We start from the raw sequence: 21,010 nt of genomic DNA, 5'->3' as shown, positions 1-21,010 counted from the left end.
CCCGCAACTGTGAGGCAGACGCTCTCATCAAAATTCAACAATCACAAAAATAAAAACACAACAGTTGAATGGTGGTTTAATCTCCTTTTTTTTTAACGTGTAAAAATAAGTTCAACACAAATCGTGAAACATAAGCGTTAAATATAAAATAGAAAAGGTAAACGCAAACAAACTTAAAACATAAAAACAAAAAAGTTGAACAATGGTTTCGTCTCATTTTTTTTGACGTTCTTTCGTGTCCTATAGGTGTAAAACGAAAAACAAAACCAAAAAAGTCAAGCACAAATAGTACAATATAAACGTGTAAACAATATAAGTCAAGTTTGTGGCGACACAGAAGGCTTCCTGCTTTGCCTGTGACGTCACTTCCTGTATCGAAGCAGCAGAGCGATGTCGCCAACTTTGTCGTTTGAGCGGCGTCATACTTCTCGTGTGTGTGCGCGCGCGTGCGGTCGTCGTCTCGCACGCGCGTTTGAAGCCGAGTGCTGTCGCCGTGGCAACCTTTGCGACAACAAAGTCCAACACACAACAAACAATTGAAAACACACACGCATACACGCACGCCAAACACTTTCTCCCTCGTGGCGTCTGCTTTCAATCGCAGGCGGACGCAAATGTTGGGGTGTTCGGGGGGGGGGGAAATCAGCTTTCAACCCCCGCCCACACAACAGAAGGATGCTGAGCTGCTCTCAATGGAAACCACATGTAGGACAACGGAGGGGGGACTGGGGAGGGCCGTGATGACTAAACCTGCCCCCGCACGCCCCCCGCCCCCAATCCCTCCCGCCCCCCGACATTCCCGACGCGCCGTGCAGGGGAGGGAAGAGGGCGAGTGCAACAAAAGAGCCAGCGGCGGCACAAGCGCAACGTAGCCGCAGCGGAACGTCACCAGCGGCGGCAAAACATTCGGGACCCCGAAAGCGGCGGCGGCACGAAGCGACTTTCCGACCGTCGGCCCACCCCGAGCCCAGACGAGCCCCCCCCTCCCCCGCAGGAACCCCGAAGATGTCCGAGGCGCTGCTGAGGAGAAACTCCAGCAAAGAAGGTCTCCAGAACCTCATCAGGTGACTTCCAGCACACAACAATTCTCCTTTCTTGGATTTTCATGCTTGTGGTCTTCAAAGTTCCTGCTAGGAATCATTTGGGTCATAACGGTGTGGACACGGCCCACTCAATTTCCTTTGGAAAATCAATGCATTTGAATGATTGGCACAATCATCTTTCATATCTGTGTCCCAAATGAAGTTTTCTGAAGATGCTAATGACATTTTTGGATCGATGGGATTTTTCATCTCAGTTCCTGTTTTTTCGCTTGTGGTCTGGAATTGGGATGACTGAAAAGTTTTGGGGTCAGGAAGGTTTGACTTTGGAGAGATGTTGTCGACATTGATTTGGTAGAAAGGTGAGCTTCTTTCTGTTGTTGTGAAATGTGTTGATGACCCCAGGGGAGGCTTTTTGGGTCAGGGAGGTTTCGGGTTTGGAGCCGTTTCGTTGATCTGGCTCGGCTGTCAAAGTGAGATCTCGGGGAGCGGATGCTGGACATGAAGCGTTCCGACCCCAAAGAGCGACAGCGGCGAAACAAACTCTGAAGAAGAAGAAGAAGAAGAAGAAGGAAGAAGAAGGAAGTCTCCCATGCTCCCGGTGCCAAAGTCTCCCACAAGCTGCCGAGGTGCGTTTTCACACTCTTTCGTCAACTTTGAACGAGTTCGTCGACGGGTTGCCGGAAGCGAACGTTGTTTGTTTGCGGTGTTGTGAGCTCCCGCTGGGATTCCGGGTCACCGAGGGTTTAGGGTTTTGACGGATTTGGAACGCTCGGGCGCACAACACGTTGACACCGATTTGGGAAGAGAAGGGAGATTTGGGTTTCGCTCGTGGCACTGCGAGGAGGCCGGGACAGGATGTGGTGTCGCTTTCACAGGTCAAAGGTTACCAGCTTGGCCCTTTTCTACCTTGTGCGGGGGTCACAAAAGTCGAGGGCAGCGCTGCGAAAACGTGCGAATCGGTCTTGTGTCCAGTGAACCACGGGCCCCACAACTGTGAGGCAGATGTGCTAACCGGTCGGCCGTGCCCGTTCCATTTGGCAACAGTTTTCATTTCAGAAAAAAAGGGGAACTGAGATGAAATAACGAGAGTTCACGCGTGTCATCAGCCAGCGGACCGTGCGTCATCGTGATGTCATCACCCAGCGCCGCCTCGCCGGCGCGGTTCCTTTGCCAGCTTGCGAGTCGCGTCTGAGCGATAAAAGCAGGAGGCAGGGCCGAGTGTCACGCGCTCGTCGAGCGTGATGTCACCTCGCGATGATGTCATCTCCCCCAAAAAGCCTGTTTGCCCGGTTTCCGTGGCGACGCAGCAACGTCATCATGAACTTTATGGCTTTTATTTTGACGTCTCTCAGGCTGGTTTTATTTTGAGAAAGTGGTGGAGTTTCGTAAAGTAGTCGAGCAAAAACGCGTGAGTGTGCGCTTATCTCGGCGCGGTGATGATGTCATCGCTCGGGAAGCTGTAAACAGCTGTAAACAGACTGCAACCTTTGACCCGTCCGTCCCACGCGCACGCACACACACACACACTTACACTACCGGCAGATAAGAGCCAGAGGAATGTTTTTGTTTTTTGAGGGTTATCAGATTGACAGGCGATTGAGACCCCTCCCCTCACCGCGTGCCCCCCAGGGAGTCTGCGGATGAAGGGAAAGTCAACACAGCTCACTTCCTCTCACCTCACCTCCCGTTTCCTGTTTTCCAAAGTGTATATTTTGATACAAATGCGGTGCTTTATGATACAAATATCTCGTTGTAAGTGTTCTTAGCCGGGAGCGCTCGAAACACGACGAGCGCGTTTGTTGACAAGTCGCGACTGGTTTCGACCGGTCGTGACATCATCTCGTCCCGGCGCGCGACCTGTAATTAATTCTTCTTCTTCTTCTCGATCGTTGTCGCGTCATACAGACGATGACGCCGCGTCTGAAGTCGACGAGGACTCTGTACTTTTCTTCACTCGCGACGTCTTCCACATCCCAAACAAAAACATGCAGTCGGCCTTCATCGAGATTTCTTTCTGCCTCACTTTGTTTTTTTTTTTTTTTTTTTTGGGGGGGGGGGGCTGCTATCTTTCGACGGTGGAGCTTTGAAAGCAAACGTGCCGTCCAGCCGTGCGCCGAGCTCGCGACCTCTGTTGCCTTCGCTTCCTGTCACTCGCACAGGAAGTACAAAGGAGGACAGGAAGCGGATACAGATGATTCTCAAGTCATATTTGTCAAAGTTCGAATACCCAAATGTCTTCACCGTTAGCACATTTTGTGGAGACACGCTAATGACGTTTTGGGGTCGAATGTATTTTTCTCCTCTTTTCCGTGAAAACTACCTCAAACGCATGTTGAGTTCCTTTTTTTTGCTTCTTTTCCAGATGTCACTCAAGCTGTCTTTCGCGTTAACGCCGCCGGACACGGCAGCCATTTTGCACTCACACAATAGCAGACAGCAAAATGAATGCCCTTATTTCTCAGATGTGAATGAAAATGTATGAATTTGTGAAAGCGTGGGAACTATTGCATGTCTTTACCGTTATTGTGATTCTATCAAGACAAGAGTGTAAGAGCTTTAACGAGTAGTTCATTTATGCACGAGTGTCCGCAGAGTCTGAAGGGCAACATGCCACTCGAGCGTCTCACGCCATTTTTAGGAAGCTGTCTTTACCGCGCTGACTGCGATTTGTCGTCCGGCAGGCTGACGGCTCAGAGGAGCGTCGAGGACGCCGAGGAGGTCGAGCGAGAACGCAGGCGGCGGGCCCGGGAGGACGTCCGTCGCGGGACGTGCCACGCGGCGCCCGCGGGCCACGTCGCCGACCGCGCCCACGACGACCACGCGTACGTCTCTCGCACACGCCGGCCGTCGCGACGCAAACGCCGAGGAATGCGGCTGCCGTGCCGTCGCCAATGTGTTTTTTCACATCGCTTCCTCCTTCTAAAGTTGACGCTTGTGATTGGCTCTCCCTGGTCATGTGCCATTCTGCCGTAGTCTCAACCATGACATAGTTTTCCAAATATGACCTCCGGGCGCCACCTTGTGGTGTTTGAGATGTTGGGAAGTTTTGACTCATTGTTACACTTGAACATAAAAAAAAACATTGACTTTTGGTCTCCGTAATTTGGGACTTTGTAAGGAACGTTCGTTGATCTGGTTGTCAAGTGAAGCGATTTCTAAATTGTGCACATTTGTCATTAGGTCAACATGCTATCGTGTTTTCATGTGCATTTTTGAACAAGTATTTACATTTGATCATGCTTTATTATTTGCGGAGCAAATTCCAAAATAGCGATCTACGCTTTGAATCCAAAAGTCATCGAAGTCGTTACACAACTCTTACAACGACATTTTCAACAGTGCAACTTGGAATTGTAACCAAGCGCATTGCCCGGGCTGAGGTTGTTTTGTTTTTTTTCTTTAAGTCTAATGTCGTGGTCTTTAATCTCGCTGACACTTTTGAACGTTCTGCCGCGGCTGGCGGATTTTATTTTGCGGCAAATGCGGAAGAAATATTGACTTTAGCCGCGGGTTTCGAGCGAGCCGAGCGAGGTCGACGACCTCCCGCTCGGCCGAGGTGGCCGACGACCGAGTTGACGTCAGACACGGTTGGAAACGACCGTAAACAACTTGCGGTCGTTCATGTTTACACAAGCTCCGGAATGTTCTTACTGACACGCATGCATTCTTCCTTCCTTCCTTCCTTCCTTCCTTCCTTCCTTCCTTCCTTCCTTCCTTCCTTCCTTCCTTCCTCCCTCCCTCCCTCCCTCCCTCTCGGTCCAGATTTGACGGCGTGCAAGCGAAGCCCGGCGGCTCGCCGTCTCTGGAGGAGGACGAAGGCTTCAGCGACTGGACGCAGCGGCGAGAGCAGAGGAGACAACAGCGCCTCCTGGAGGTCGCCGGGGGAGGACGGCACCGCGCAGAGGAGGAGCGCGAGAGCGCCACCTCGGAAGGCACGTCCGCGGCGTCCGGCGCGTCTCGGTCCACTCGCGTCCGGCGTGACGATGAAGACGGAGACGGCGAGACGGCGGAGTCGGACGACGCCAGTCAGGTGAGCGGACGCTTTGTCCCGTTAGCATCCTCGATGACATCTTCAGGAGAATTGTGACATTCTTGTGCCGTTCAATACATCTGGTCGCTGTGTGCCTCTTCTGTGGTTCTTGTGTTGTTCTTGAGTGCTCCCTAAGTGGTTCTATTGTGTGCTTCCCGGCTGGTTCTTTGGTGGTTTCTGCATGTTTCTAGTGTGCTTCCTGTGTGACGCAGCTGTGCTTCTTCTTTAGTTGTGCGGTTCCTTGTCCATTTGTGCGCTTCTCGGCTTGTTCTTCGACGGAGGAGAAATTGTTCCTCAATTTAGTTGTCTCGTGTCTCGCACAATGACAATAAAGGATCTTGAGCTTGAATAATCGGCGCCAAAGAGCCCAACTGAAACTTCTGCGCCGATCCGATCCCGAGACCGACGTGATATTTGGTTGGAAGCCCGCCGCTCCGATGCGTGCGCTCGGTACGCTTCGTGGCGGTCTTGCCCCCCGTGAATTCCATTCCACTTCATTTTGGCCCTTTTAGTCACGCGCGAGCGTCTTTTTTTGTCTCTGTGACCCACGGGCAGCCACGTCCGTCTGCAGCCAACGTCCCTGCGGTAAACATGGACGGTGGCCAAACGTGGTTCCGGGTGGCGCGAATATGCTTTTATGAAGCATTTTTATTGCTTCGAGGCAGAATTTGTGCTTTTTGTGCTGTACTTAGTCAAGTCAGCTGATTTTATCCCCCCAGGCCTACTTGTGTGCTCCTGAAGTGGTTTTTGTGTGGTTCCTGCATGGTTCCAGTGTGACTCTTGTGGGTTTCCTGTGTTGTTCCTGGATTATTCTTGTGTTGTTCTTGGGTGGATAATTCCTAATTGGTCCTTGTGTATGGTTCTTGGGTGCTCCTTGCTTGTGTGGTTCCTGATGGACTATTTTTGCGTGGTTCTTGTGCGTTTCTTGTAGGTTCCTGGTTGGTTCTTTTGTGGTTCCCGGGTGGTTGCCGTGAGACCCTTGTGTGCTTCTTGTGCTCATGTGCTCGTCAAGTGGTTTTTGTCTGGTTGTTGGGTGCTTGCATGTTCCTGCATGGTTCTTGTTTGGTTCTTGTGTGCTTGGTGCGTGGTTCTTGTGCTCCTGATGTGACTGTTCTGCTGATTCTTCTTTTCTGTTGTTCCTACATCCTTCCTGTGTGGTGCTTCTTTTTCAATTCTTGCTTCTTTTGTGTGCTTCGTGTGCCGTTATTGTGTGCGGTTCTTGTGCTCCCCAGGCGTAGTTCTTGTGTGGTTCCTCCTTCTAATGTGCAGTTCTCGTGTTCAGGTGGAGGAAAGACAAAAAACGCAAATGTACACGTCTGAAGTTTTCCTTCTCCGAGATCCCGAACCCGATGCGGATGCTGCCCAACGGGAAGTGACATCACAGCCCAGCAACCGATCAAAGAGCAGGTCCCCCGGGTACATGCTAACATGCGAGACGCTGACAGCATCAGCATTAGAATTAGCACGTTTGTCAAGCGTACGATATGTCAGGTGCGGCGAGGCGGAGGCCATCGCGGCGGCCGAGCGTCGCCCGGAGAAGATCCGCCGCGACCTCCGGGAGGAGGAGAGCCAGGAGCCGGAGCAGCTGAGGCGTCGCCACGCCCAGGCCGAGCGCGAGCCGGACGAGCTCGCCGGGGGGAGGGAGCCGAGGAATCGCCTCCGAAGCGACGAGGAGCGACGGCGACAAGATGACCAACGGCAGCGTGTCGCCGAGGAGGAGGTGAGCGCCGCCCACTGTTGGGGAGGAACCAATTACATGTCGCCAGATGACGTTTCATTACAAAATGTATGTCATTGTAATTCGTTATATTACTGGGAGGTTAGGGGGTCATTAAATGACAGTTGCTTTTGGAAATTTCCATGATTACAATTTGAGTTAGATTTGAAAAATAGCCTCAACAACCCGGATTCACTTCCTCCTTCTAAAGCCGACGCTTGTGATTGGCTCTCTCTGGTCGTGTGGTCATTGTTTCAAACACGACATACTTTTCCAAATATGACCTCAAAGCGCCACCTTCTGGTGCAATCTTGAAAAGGTTAGATTCATGATGCATCAAACCTTCGAACACATATTGGAACACTGACTTTGAAGCAGTTTCATCTTGATCATTTTGATCCTTTTTATGGAACATTCATAATGAATCGCAATCATCAGATAAAGCGATATTGTCTAAATTGTGCACATTTGTTATTAGGTCAACATGCTATCATGTTTTCCACATGCTGTGCACATATAATTTAACAAACACATTGTTTATGATGTATGTACGTTTCATCATGTTTTGTTATCAGTTTGTCTTTGTGCAAAGAACAAATAAAGTAATTTCTCGTGTGTAATGAACATTTTTTCCCCCCAAAAATTGACAAAAGTCAATAGCGCGCATTATACACAGGTATAGGAAATATGAAACGAAATGTTCACGTTCTACCAATGTATGCTGCCACCTAGGGTTGTGAAAAATACGTACACTTTCATTTTTTTTTACATTGACGGGTGGCTGAGGATCATGACCTCCAGTCCAGGGGCGTCAAAGTCATTTTTGTCACGGGCCACATCGCAGTTTCGGTTCCACTCGGAGGGCCGTTATGGCTGCAAACCCATATGATTGCCTCATATTATTACATAGACAAATTAATGGATAAATACTACAACTACAGTATGAATCAGCTTTGCTTTAAAAGGGGGGTTGGTCACAAATAATGCTAGCAATATCTCAATATTTGTAAAAGGGAAGCCAATTTGCAATTTTTGGTATTTTAGCAAGAAACACAAAGTCGATGCAAACTCCCGCGGGCTACGTAAAATGACGTCGTGGGCCGGATCTGCCCCCCGGGCCACCAGTTTGACACCTGTGGCCGACACGCAGGACTTTGTCAATATAACATCCTAACTTTTGGGGATTTCATTCTGATATTTTCAGAGGTTGACGTGTGCTCAGATAGAAACTTTCATTTGATCATTTGTTGACGTTTGATTGACAGGGGGATGTCTTTGAATTTGATCGACAGGAGGCAGGTCGGCGCACGGAGAGGAGGAGGAAGGACGCGGCCGAGCGGGTGAAGAGCTCGGGCGACGACGGCGGCGGCGGCGAGGCCTTCGGCCCCATCAAGACGCCCACGCACAAGGTCAGTGGTTGCCGAGCGACCGCAGTTGTTGACTTTGCCGTTCGTAGGCAGAATTGCGTCACGTTCCCATGGGGACAAAATTGCGCCCCAGCGCTTAAAACGTGTTTGGCCGTTGGTGCTTTGCCAAGTCGAAACCTTGTGCAGTTGGAGGGGAATCTAAGTTTGACTTTATAATTGTATTAATATCATCAATTTAATATAATAACAATGAACAACTTTACTGTCTAAATATTATTTGTCATTACTGGTTATTAGAATCAGCACTAGACCCAGTCCAGTCCAAGATTTACCATATTTTTTTCAATAATGAAATATATATAATATCATAAAATGTAGATGATTTTTAAAAATGATTTTAATTATACAGTTTTACAATTATTCTTTGATGTTTTTATTGTAATCTTATTTGATAGAAATGGTTATTATAATTGCAGCTAACAAAGTTGAACATTTTAATGAAAAAATATTTGTACTGCTGTTTTAATTCTATTTTAATTTTATTTTTTCCCTCTTTGTTTTAAATCTTTATAAGCTGCTTTTTTTTCTTCATCTTTCAATGCTTTTAATCATGTAAAGCACATTGATATCAATACATTTGCTTTGCTTTGCTTTAGTGTAATTGTAACGCTAGTAATAATCTTTTTAAAATAAAACACATAATTTATAACAAAATCAATCCATAAATACAAAATAAGAAAATATTGTAATTATTTTAGATGATGATGATGATGATGATTCGAGACAAGCGCTTGCTGTTGATTGGTCAATATGGTAACCAATGAGGTGTGTTGTTACTTCACAGCTGCAGACGCTCCGGTCGTAAGTCACATGACGCGTGTCGCTTCGCTGGCCACACGGCTGATGCTTTATTCAATTGACACATTTTCTTAGTTTATATTCATTTGTGCACCTTTTTGATCATCTTTTGGGGGTCCTGCGACATTCCCAATGTCCTCACCGACGTCTTCAGGACGCCCGACGATGATGTCATGTTCGAGGCGTGCATGACTCTGCATGTTTTTTGGGGCTTTTTTTTTTTTTTTTTCCCCCCCAACATGCAGTTGACGCGCGTGTTTGTGTGTGTCCGGATGAAAGTACATTTGATTGAAGGCACTTCGCCTCCTTTCATTACACCCAACGATGCTGCAGAGGCTTTTAAACTAAAATAATTCGTAAGAATAAGCGTACGTTTGAAGCAGTCACTGATGGCGTTGCGGCCCACTCACTCAAAAGTGTAATTCGCACGCACACAAAAAAGGCCTCTACAGCACAGGTGCCTTCAAAGACTTTTGAACACGTTGAAAAACACTTTTATACATCTTTAAACACTTGAACAGGTGATTTTACACACTTTTAAACCAACTTCTAAACACCTTTGAACACGTTGAGATGATTTGAAACACATTTGAACACCTTTAAACAGGCTTTTAAGGACTTCAATTCTATTAGACACCCCTTCAAAGACATTTTGAAGTCTTTAAGACGTTGTAAAACATCCCTTTCCTTTTCTAAAAACATTTTATCTGCAAGTCGTGACTCCGTTCACAATATGTCCTCAGTTGCTGTTTTGTCGTGTGACTTCCAGATCACAGAGAGGACAGAATCCCTCAACCGCTCGCTGAAGAAAAGGTGACTGTTAATATTGTTCATGTTCAAATGGTAATAATGCATTATTACACTCATATCGCACTTGTCCAACGCCACTGTCACACCCGAGTGGCGGTAAGCTACCTGTGTGGCCACCGCCGACGGACGCGTGGCTGCCGTTCTGCACCTACGGCCCCTCCGACCACCACCAAACATCCGGTCGCATTCATTCATGGGCAATGTGGGTCAAGGGTCTCGCGCGCCGCTGCCTGGAATTCCGAGTGGAAATTGCTTTTTGTCGTGTTGTCAAGGCAACGAGGTAATTATTTGTTTTCATTGTGTGTCACTGGTCAGTAACAGTTTCAGAAAGACGCCAGCGCTCGTCCTCGCCAGCAACATCGACGACAAGATGGAGCAGTACGCGCACGCCGTGGAGGTGCGCACCCCCCGCACACTCATTCCTTCAACGTCCTGTGTCTTGGTCCTCTGCATGTTAATCTCTCACATTCGTTTATGCATCTTTCATTCTCCAAAAGTGTCAGAAATGGAACATTTCCGATATTACCATTTTCAATACATACGACATGTTGATTACACGTATTGAGTCCAGCCGTTTTAACTCTTTTATTTATCTTATTATTTTTTATTTTTTTAACCTCACAAACGTCTTTTTGCATTTCAAACTTTAAAATGGGTTCTTTTGACCCAGGGTATCTGAAATGATTCCAAAGAGAAACTCCAATAACGATTGTTTCGATTTTCTTTGTATTTCTTTAACTTTAATTTGACCTGCAGGATAACGGTCGGGTAGAAATGTAGCATGCATCTCGTACGAATGTGACTTTGGTTTTGACCGAACAGTTTCCCAAAAAGTGTAACAGCTGCGACAAGGGCAAGGTTAGGTCAAAGTTCATCTCGGTGAGAGAAACAAAATGATCCTCTGTCCGTGTGGAAAACAAAACTAAACCCCAATTTTGGTTTAATGCAGCATTTCCAGAGCTCAAACTTTGACAAACTCCTACTCGGGAATTTGCTCAAATGATCCCAAATCGGAAGCGGGTAGACTAGACTGTGGGGTCACGATCAATTGGGAAGCTTTTTTTGCCTGCAACATCTGAGGTGGGAAGAGCATGGTGTCATGTATGACAAAGTTCAATGATCATTTTGAGGATTCACTTCTTAAGTTAACTGTTTTACCAAGCAACCAATCAATCAATCAATCAATCAGTTGTGACGGTGCTTCTCTTGGGTTCCAGAACTCTCAGGAACCTCGTGGATCGAAGGCCTCGGTGGCGGACCTTCCCAACTCGCTGGAGGCCGTCACCTCCAAAAAGAGCTTGTTTGAGGCCGGTGAGGCCTGGACCAGCGGCCCCCCCAAAACAACTTCCTGTCGGGTAAGAGATGCGCCGGTAACTCCCACATTGTCCACCTTGACTGAGCAGAGATCTTCAACTTGAAAGTCTGACTTGGATGCTAACATGCTAATATGTAAACATAGACAATAGCATTAGCTTTAGCTTGTCCTAGCTCAAATGTTAGTGTATTTCAAAAGAGCTGGTGTCCTCCACAAAGCATAACAAGATGTAACCATTTACAGCTCCTACTTTGACCACCAGTCACTGTGACATCATCCTGAGCTTAAAGAAACGTAACGCAATTGTATTTTCCATCATGGCCGTCTCGTCTATTCATCTAAGGTCATCATCTTTTTAGTGTGTCTGTGTGCTTCTCAGAACCCGAAGCTCTCATTAGAGATGAGAGGTTTCCTCAAGAAATGTGTCGATTCTGAGTCTTCCAGGTTGTGCTAATGCGCAAAAAGTTAAATCGAGGCAACTGGACTCTTGTTGGTTGTTGAAGACGTTTCACCTTTAATTCAAAAGGCTTCTTCAATTTCACCCTTAACCCTGAATCTTAGACATCCCGTTCCTCTATTTACTAACGTTGTGTGTCTCTGATGAGTGTATCTTGAGGGTGGTCACAAGAGGCTTGTTGCTGCTGCTGCTGTTGTTTTCGTATGTGGCTGGTTTAATGATTGTCTTACATAACAACCAGTTGTCCAACTTGTGGGAAGAGATGATTGCTGTTTTGAGAGACATGTAAACGAAGCCAGCTACACGATGCCAAACTGGAAGTTTGGGTGAGGATTAACTTCCCCGTTACTTGTTCTGACGTCTCTCCCAAAGAGAGTCCCACACCGTGGCTGAAGCGGACACTATTGAGCAAAGTTTTGAACGAACCAACAGCTCAACTCAACTCAATTTGATTGATCGCGAGTGCTTTAAAATCAACCGCAGCTGAAACAAAGTGCTGTACATCGATACAAATGCAACATAAGACAGTTGAACATCACATCATTTACAAACGTCATTTCAGACATAATTTATCCTGTTCGGGGTCTCGGGACGCTGGAGCCTATCCCAGCTGACTTCGGGCGAAAGGCAGACTGAGGTCTGGCTGACTCCAAAGTAAACTGCATTACAGTAATCCAGTTGCGACCTGATGAAGGCATGGATTCATGTTGACCTTTGCCATCTGCCAACACCAATCCCCTAGGGGACACACCCACCAGAGATATCAATAGAGGAACTCCGCACCAAATATTTAGAACTGAAAAAGCAATTCAAGCTGAAACATCGTCAACAACCCACAACAACTTTTGCAGATTACCAAAACCTGGATGACTGACAATCAACCAGAGTTTTTTTTCTTTTTTTTTTTTTGAGAAACTCCCCACTTTAAATGAGACCTTCAAGTTCTTGTTGCTGCTGCGCTCTCTTGCTTCTCTCTTCTTTACCGTCTCACATATTCACCAATCAGGATGCTGATGGCTTGAAAGTGGGTGTGGCCAACCTGATCACCCAGTGGGTTAAGGGTCAACCCGACGGCGGCCGACCTCCGCAGAGCCGAGCGGCGGTGAGTAACATGGCGTAACGTGTGAATCTACAAACTAAACTGAGGCGCTAATGCCCTCGTGCTAACCTAAGTGTTAACTCATGACCGTTTTTTGTCAGGATGTGAAGTGTGGGGATGTGATGCAGAAGAAGAACATGTGGGAGGTTATTGGAGATTCATCAGGGAGGTCCGCCGCAAACACCAAGGTGACACATGCTAATGCTAAGTCGTACGCGTGTTATTATTGTAACATCATTATTGTGATGTTTGTTTTGTTTGTTTGTGCTGTGGTCAGGGCTCAGGAGCAGTGAGTAAGAAGTTCAAGTTTGTGGTGACAGGACATGGCAAGTATGAGAAGATCTCTGTGGACCAGGAACATGCGATGAACGGAAAGTCTGGTGAGAGAAGTCACAGCCACATTATATTAACCAGAAATGACTCTTAAGGCACTTTTGCACCATAACCGAATAGCAACCCTTAGTTCTTGGTAAATGTGTTCCTTGATTTTAAAATGTCAAGGTCCCCAGAGCACACCAGCAATGTAAAAGGTTCATTGGGCCTCTTGAAACAGGGTCTTCTTTCGGTTCACAAATAATCCCAGGAACAAAGTTTGAAAAATTTGTTCTTGGAACTAAAGGTCTGAGGTCCCCAGGACAATGATGTAAATTCACCTTTTGTGTAATTCAGATCAATGACTGAAGTAACTGCACCAGACCTGCGTGGTCAGGAAAGGGTTCCTGATAATCTTGAAAGTCGAAACCCCCTTGCCATGTCTTTTTTTGGCTCCAAAATATTCCCAGAAACTACCGTTGTGCCACTATTTGTAGTGGTCCAAACACACAAGGTGCCCTACAAAACATAGGTCTCAAAAAGTTTTATATCTGATATTCAGAATAAGAAAAAAACTAACCCTATCCGCAACCCTTTAATCCTAACCCTACTCTAAACCACACGCGCTAAACCTAAACCCACATCCCTAAACCCATGACCCTACGCAAAATCCCAAACCCTAACCTTAACCCTTATCCCTAAACCCTTAACCCTAATCTAACTCTACCCTAACCCCCGAACCCTAACCCAAATTAACTGTTAGAAGTTCTGAAGTAATACGTAATTGACAAAAATTGGCAAGAGGTAAAAACTTTGTGTGGTTGGTTTATTTTGAGAATCCCTCGGGAAGTGAAGTTGGAAATCCAGATTAAATTCAGATTTCGATGAAAAAAGTAAGGCGAATGGACAGACAGTAAACATGCACACGGGGGGGGGGGGGGGGGGGGGGGGGAGAGAAGAACATTGCCAGACAGTGAATCCAACATTTTGCCACGCCCAACTCTTCGTATTTTCAACTTTCGTGACGACCTTTAAAGTTTCTTGACATTCTGTTGACAAAAACCTTCTCATTCTAGGTTCAATTCAGTCTCTTCTAGAACACAACAAAGTAAAAAAAAACAGTGTAAATGTTACTACTAGTGTTGTCATTCATGACACAATCTAAATAAAAGCATCAAACTTCAGGACAAGCCAGTAGCACCATGGTGAATGTCAAAGACCACCAAAGGAACATTTGGAACAAATCAGAGGCTTGTTAATGAGTTGAAACATCAAGGCTTTTAATCATCAGACAAACGAGACGCTCACGTAAATTCCAAACAAGCATTACCAAAACCGAGCGCAACTTGTTCAGGCCTGGTGATTACAAAGGAGAGTCCACTCATGCACACTTTTCTTTACTTAAGCTATCCTGAAATATCCAAGAGCCTTCCTGGCCTCTTAAGAAGAGCTGAAACCTTTGGCGGTTCTGTTAAAGTCTTTTGGTTCGTCGTCTTTGGCCTTGCGTCCGATCAGACCCATCTCGAAGACGGTGGAGAACTTGGTGAGGGGCCTGGAGGCCGCCTCCCTCAGCTTCTTGGCGTCAAACTTGGGGCTAAAGAGCAAGATGGGCAGCCGGTATGCAAAGGACGGGATGTCCTTGGCCTCATCCCTGGCCTCGTCCTCGTCTTTCTTCTCCTCCCCCATCTGTAGCTCTTCCTTCTTCAGCTCAATCTGGTGCATGATGTTCTCCTTGCTGGAGAACATCTGGAAGAGGACGGCGTCCCACATTTTGCTGGCTTTAGGGGGTGCGGAACCGGCGGTGTGGACCCCCTCGCTTTGGTCCGGGCCCTGGTCCGCTGCCTCTGTCTGTGGAAACGAAGGCTCCTCCTGCTCCACCACCATGTGCTTCTTCAGTCTGGACCAGCCGCTCATTTTGGATTTCAATGCCTTCGACTTCTGGAAAGTTTTGGGCGACTCGTCATCTTTCTTCTCAGCTGTTGCAGATGTTCCAGTTTTGTTGACTTTGTCCTGACTTTGGGTGGATCTTGCTATTACCTTCTCTACCTCAGTGACTTTCAGTGACTCCTCAAGCTTTGCCTGACCTTGGTATTTGGAGGGCAGGGCTTTCTCTTTGCCAAGAAGCTTTCTGACTGCCATTAGAGGATCTTTGTCAGGAACAGGAGGAGCTTGTTGGGCCACAGGAGGTTTTGGAAAGTCTGTCTTCTGGTGGACGGGAGTTCTCTCCTCTGAGGTTGGAGATTTGATGTTTGGTGTTTCTTGGATCTGTTGTTTCTTCTCTGGTAGCGGTGGAGGAACCACCTTTGGTACCGTTTTCGGTGTCACTGTTGAGGTTTCGGGTGTCTTGGAAACAACAATCATGGGAATTGCTGGGGCAGCAGAGACCCTCTCCTCAGTTTTGGGGCTTTCTTTGACTTCCAAGGCTATCAGTTCTCGCGTTGCTGTTTTACTTTGGGTAGATGCGGCCTCCTCATGAGTGATCACCAGAGCTCCGGTAATCGCAAAGGCCGGCTTGTGCGTTCTGATTCCACCGTAAGCGGCATACTCTACAGGTGTCAGTCCACGGTAGACAGACTTAGATTTGGGCCCCACGAGAGTTGGCGTCTTTGGCCTCTGGAAGACTGGGGCGGGTCCACCATGGGGGGACGTCCCATACGTGGGAGTTCTCGGTCTTTTAAAAGCTGGAGATGAACTGAGCAGCCGGGATGCCTCGTAGGTTGGAGTTTTAGGCCTCTGATATCCAAAACATGTCACTGCAGGTGTTAGCTCAGCTGTCGGAGTTCTTCTGGTGAGATCGGATTCTGATTTAGACTTTGTAATCGTCTGTGGGAGACTCGCCTGTACGTCCCCGTTCAGAACCGTCAGATGCACATTGATCTCAGGAGTCTTGGCTCTCATTTTAGGGGTTCTCGACCTCTCTGGCTCCATCATCACTGGTGACACCGCAAACAAGAGAGGGTTAGGTTTGGAGATCTCAAACACGGGCGTTGCGGCACGCTTTGTCGGGGTTCTCGGACGCCCCGTGAGGCACCTTGGCGATAGCATTTCCTGGGTTGGTGTTTTGACTCTCATTTCAGATGTGGGTGTGGCTCTCCTGAGCTCGATGATTGGAGCTACTGCTGCGTTTATTTTGACTTTTGCTGTTTCTCTTCTCGCGTCTGCAGTTGGTGTTTTTGATTGTGGTTCCGAGGATACTAAAGTATTTGGGGTCATAACACTCCTGGCCTCAAATGCCAGGCTCGCTCCTTGGTTGCTTTCAGTGTTGACGATGCTGCCGATGGCGGTTAGGGCAACTGTGTCATACACGGGCGGCGTCCTGGACGTCTCGTAGTAGGATGTGCTCGCTGTGTATAAGCGTATTTGAGGAACCTCGAACATGGACTTTGGAGATTTCGAGGCTTCGGTTGCTTTGAACGTTGGACGAGGACTTTTTGGCTTGACGAACTGAGTCAGCACAGTGAGAGGCCGAGTCAAAGCTTGAGCTCCCGGTACTGGGCAGGAGGTCAGATTGGGTCTCGCTGGTTTTGGCTTGGTTGGTGGGGCTGCAGCTGGTCTGGGAGTTTCTGGAAAAGGACTCACATCTGGGGTTTTCACTTCAGGAGGCGGCGTCCTCAGGCGAGGCACAGAGGAAGGAGGTTGCTGAGCGATTACAGAGGGCATCGGCTGGACGGGGACCATCGGAGCGGGTGGCGCTGGAGACAGTTGCGGCAAACTTGAGTACAGAGATGCCGCAACGCTGCCATGTTGCGGGTATGACGGGAAGGCGAGCGGCTGAGGCGAGAACCTGCCCGCTCGAGAAAAGGCCGCTCGCTGCGGGTACGGCGACGCCACATGCTGATAAAGCGGCCGGGCGGCGAACCGGGACGAGCGTTGGGCGGCGTAGAAGGCGTACGGCACCTCAGGAGTCTTGGGCGGTGTGGAGCGGTCGCTGCGCTCGAGGTCGGGGCTGGCTTCGTTGACGGGGGAGAGGCTGGATCGGAAAGGGGCGGCCGACTGCAACGCCTGCGGGGATGTCTTCTTTTTGGTGTTCCGCTTCAGGAGTTTCTGGAGACGGGCGTTGTCCTTCCCGGGCTTGGGGAATAGGGGAGGCGGGTACTGGAGGTTAAAGAGTCCGGGCGGGATGGCGGCTCCGTATGCGACCGCCATGAGTGCCTCTGCCTCCTGAAGACCAAACCACAACAAGTGTCAGACTAAAACACACATCATCTTAAATGTCTGTGAGTTTGTCATTATATATAAGCTGTTTTTATTTACCTGTTTAAAACATTTATTACATATCTGTTGGTTTAAACTTGAAAACATAACGGTAAAGAATAAAAATCATTTTGGTGAAGGTGAAGATTGATTTTTCTTAACAATAAGAGGTATCTTTTTTGTGTCTTTTCCAGATTTCTGTCCAAGAGACTACTGAGGTGGTCTCCTTTCGCCAGCTTGCCCCCCCCCCCGCCAAAAAATAAATAAAAAATAAACACTGACCTCCCCCAACACTTTCTCAGACTTATTAAACATCATACGTAGACAATCACGTAGTTGTTATGTGCCGTGTTGTTTATGTACGGTATCCGCAGTGGTACAGTTTATTACACATTTATTTCTTTGTTTACGTCATTTACAATCACTGTACAAGCACTTCCTGTTTGCTGTTTCCTGTCTGTTTACCTTTCGATCACTGAGGCCTTTTTGTTTTCCTCCTTCAAACATTTATTGCGCTTGTATGACTTTGTACTTCCCTTTTTAAGTCAATTAAAATCTTTTTTTATACTTTTTATACAGTCCCTTCCTATTTACCAATTTCTATACATGTGAAAAAAAAAAAAAAGGTTGTACTGTATTTTCGAGACTGAAGTTTTTAAAGTAATATGTATTTAAGATAAAGTCATATGTTTTCCGTACTAAACATTTTTTAGATTAAAGTATTTTTGAGGTAAAAAGTACTATTACGAAAAGAAATTGTTTTTGTTTTGAAATCAGAGTCACAATGGAATGACTCTCGTTTGCTCACGTGGTGCGCGTAGAAGGGAGAAGGCGCCCACTTAAGTTTTAAGTTCATTTACGTACCTTCAAACCCGAAGTGCTAAAACGTGGGCGTGGCCTCTCAAGCGTATTCTCCCGTCGACTTAAGCGCTTTTGCTCTCGGCTGCTTTCGAAACCGTAGGAAGGTGCGTACATCGTGTTGCACTTGAAGTTTCGATGCACTCACGATAAACGCCACACATAACTGATAATATTGTCCCAAGAGCGCTATTAAATGTATTTAAGCTGTCACTGGAACAAAGTTCTTTTCTTTTCCTTTTGCACAGCCAAGTTTTACATTTTAGACGACACACAAGGAATAAAATAGTGACTTATCTTGTGCGTCATCAAATTGGTAAAACGTCCTTTTCAAAACAATACTTTTACCTATTATTGAATGGTGAATGCTTTTTATTGGGGTCTTATTTTTAAGTTTTTTGTCTCACTGACCCAACTGGATGAGCCATTCCATATATTCAAATTCTGATCTTTATTGTCTTTCCTCCTGGCACATAAAGTATATTTACAGGACAGTACGTGTGTATTTATACTGCCGAGGTGTGAAAACGGCTCGCGAGCACGAGACCGATGACGTCGCGGCCGTCCGACAGCCGATTGGCTGCCACTGAGCACGGCCAATCACGGGAGAAGTTAAGAAGACCTAAGAATAATTAAAAGTATTTTTGTTAAAAAAACAGCCAGTCGTAAAGAATCACCTGTCACGACTTGATGAAATGTAGGCCAGCGAACCTCCACCTTCTGCACCCCCCTTCCTCTGTTAAAATATGAGAGCCCCACCCACCCCCGACCCCCGACCCCCCTCCTTTTAAGGCACTGGAAGATTGGCGTCCAAAGTGGAAAGAGTAATTATAGCAGTGTCACAAAAGCCGTCGTGCTCCGCAACGATCAATCCGGACCCAAAAAGACCCCCCCCCCCCCCACACACACACACACACACACACACACCCCACCCACCCCCACGGCAACACCCCGTCACACAAAGACACTTTCTTACCGGCTTGAGGCTGGCGGCCCAAGTGCGGCGGGCAGCTTCCCCTTCAAGCGAGACAAGTCCAGTCAGGAAGTTGAGCAATGCGACACATAGCGAGCACACGCTTTCGAGGTCCACGCCCCCCACCCACGACAACAACAGCAGCAAGGTGGGGAGGTCGGGTGGGCTCGGCCCCAGCGGATCGCCCCCCCCACCCCCGAACCCCCCTCCACACACACATACACACACATTCCCAGCCAGAGAAGTCGAAATGCGTTTACCTGGTCCAGTGGCGCAGGGGGGCGGCCGTCCGTCCGTCCGTCCGGCTGCCGCCTGCTCGTCGCAGCCCGGAGTGTCGAAGCGGCTGCTTGGCGTCTCACCCCACTCGGCCCCCCCTGCCTCCGAACGCAAGGCCCGCACGCCATGACAGTCCCAAAATAAACGGAGTGACAGCGGCGGCCGAGCGGGACGCCAGGCCACAAACGCGCGCTCCAGACCTTAAGTTTCACTCCACCAACTCCCTCCAGGATCCAAAAGCGGGCACCAAGGCCCCCCGTGCGTGCGCCAGGGACCCCCGGCTCAGGCGTCACATACAAGCGTAACAGTCTTAATGTATGTTATTATGCTATGTAATGTAATAAACTGTTACGCAGATGTCAAATGATGAAACATGACATGCTAGCTGTTACGTTTACCCTTTAGGTCGCATCACGTTGTTGGGGAGTAACAGATTACAGGGGACGAGATTACGTCATTTCGTAACAAAACTCTTACATTACTGGGAGAAAATGTGTTGTTTTGGGAAATTTCCATGATTACAATTTTAGCAACATTTGAAAAATTGCCACATTTTTCAAACACTCGTTTCAACTTCGTCCTTCTCAAGCCGTCGCTTGTGATTGGCTCTCTCTGGTCATGCGCCATTCCGTCTAGTCTCAAACATTCCCAAATATGACCTCGAAGCGCCACCTTGTGGTGCAATCTATTTGTTTCTCTGAGATTTTGAAAAGGTTGGACTCATAGTTACACTTTTAGACATAAAAGAACATTGACGTTTTAACAATTTCTTTTTCATGGAACATTCACTTATCTGGTTGTCATATAAAGCGATATTGTCTAAATCGTGCACATTTGTCATTAGGTCATCATGGTATCATGTTTTCCACATGCAGTACACATATACTGCAACAAACACATTTGTATTATGTATTTACAGTTCATCATGTTTTGTTATCAGTTTACTATTTGCGTAACGAACAAATATGTGGTTTATTCCAAAAGAATGATCAAGGATTTGAATCCACCTTTTTTGAAGGAATCATCCAAGCGTCCTATTGATGCATTCATTCAAAATTAAGAAAAGTTTCGCCACTCACGTGGCGTTACATGATTGTATGTTACATTTGGTTCCATGCTATGTTGTGTTCCGTTACCTCGAGTCACACTACATGTGACATTACGTTACCTGTCATGTTATGTGTGTTCCATCATATAATTTTACGGCACTCCCATGTTACATTAATGTCGCGTTTGTTTATTTTACACGACGTAACTTTGCATTATATGTTGCGTTGTGTTATTTTTACGTTACACATTTATGGATGGGGTCTCTTAACTTGGTGTCAAAGTTGAAAAGTATCCATATTTGTGTGTGTGTCTGTGTGGGTGTGAGAGAGGTTATTTGTGGTCCACTGGAAAGCGACCCAAAAGGGGGCGGGCCACTGTTCACCAACTTCATACTGTGTACAGCAGCGCCCCCAAGTGGAAGATGTCAGATCTGTCATAAGAGCCACTTCACTTTCAAAGCCACTTAACATTCGAGGAAACATCTTCACCGTTGAGCGATCGATCAACCACTCACTCAATCAATCAATCCAATTGCAGCGTTCTCCTCGAGAACATTTTGAGGAGAATGTTGAGATATCCAGAGGACAATAGGGACATAAGAACGTTCAAGACGCTTCAAAGAGTCTCAAGAGGAGAACTTTGAGAAGTGAA

The 21,010-nt window shown here is 47.3% G+C and overlaps 2 protein-coding genes across 5 annotated transcripts; one reads left to right on the top strand and one right to left on the bottom strand.

Annotated features, from left to right (window-relative positions):
* The first annotated feature begins 820 nt into the window (after positions 1 to 820).
* lsp1a (lymphocyte specific protein 1 a) lies at positions 821 to 17,774 on the top strand. 3 transcript variants are annotated; one of them, XM_061677016.1, is made up of 13 exons: positions 821 to 1,064; positions 3,725 to 3,865; positions 4,806 to 5,073; positions 6,356 to 6,489; positions 6,565 to 6,793; positions 8,083 to 8,199; positions 9,785 to 9,828; positions 10,141 to 10,222; positions 11,043 to 11,180; positions 12,604 to 12,699; positions 12,798 to 12,884; positions 12,974 to 13,076; positions 17,397 to 17,774. In XM_061677016.1, the coding sequence occupies exons 1-13, from the start codon at positions 1,006 to 1,008 to the stop codon at positions 17,417 to 17,419; spliced, it is 1,521 nt and encodes a 506-aa protein (XP_061533000.1). In that variant the 5' UTR covers positions 821 to 1,005; the 3' UTR covers positions 17,420 to 17,774. The 3 variants fall into 3 exon arrangements, with proteins under 3 accessions (XP_061533000.1, XP_061532999.1, XP_061532998.1); XM_061677015.1 differs by having other exon boundaries at positions 8,056 to 8,199; positions 10,147 to 10,222; XM_061677014.1 differs by having other exon boundaries at positions 8,056 to 8,199.
* Positions 14,037 to 19,396, bottom strand: prr33 (proline rich 33). Of its 2 annotated transcripts, none has more exons than XM_061677013.1 (2): positions 19,294 to 19,396; positions 14,037 to 17,169 (listed from the first exon to the last, which is right to left on the bottom strand). In XM_061677013.1, exon 2 carries the CDS (start codon positions 17,152 to 17,154, stop codon positions 14,449 to 14,451), a length of 2,706 nt encoding a protein of 901 aa, XP_061532997.1. In that variant the 5' UTR covers positions 17,155 to 17,169; positions 19,294 to 19,396; the 3' UTR covers positions 14,037 to 14,448. The 2 variants fall into 2 exon arrangements, with proteins under 2 accessions (XP_061532997.1, XP_061532996.1); XM_061677012.1 differs by lacking the exon at positions 19,294 to 19,396 and adding an exon at positions 19,037 to 19,149.
* Between the last annotated feature and the right edge of the window lie 1,614 nt (positions 19,397 to 21,010).

This window comes from Phycodurus eques, chromosome 5, assembly GCF_024500275.1.
Source record: "Phycodurus eques isolate BA_2022a chromosome 5, UOR_Pequ_1.1, whole genome shotgun sequence".
In the NCBI taxonomy this organism is placed as follows: domain Eukaryota; kingdom Metazoa; phylum Chordata; class Actinopteri; order Syngnathiformes; family Syngnathidae; genus Phycodurus; species Phycodurus eques.
The sequence above is the reverse complement of the archived record's forward strand: the minus strand, read 5'-3'. Positions and strand labels throughout refer to the sequence as shown.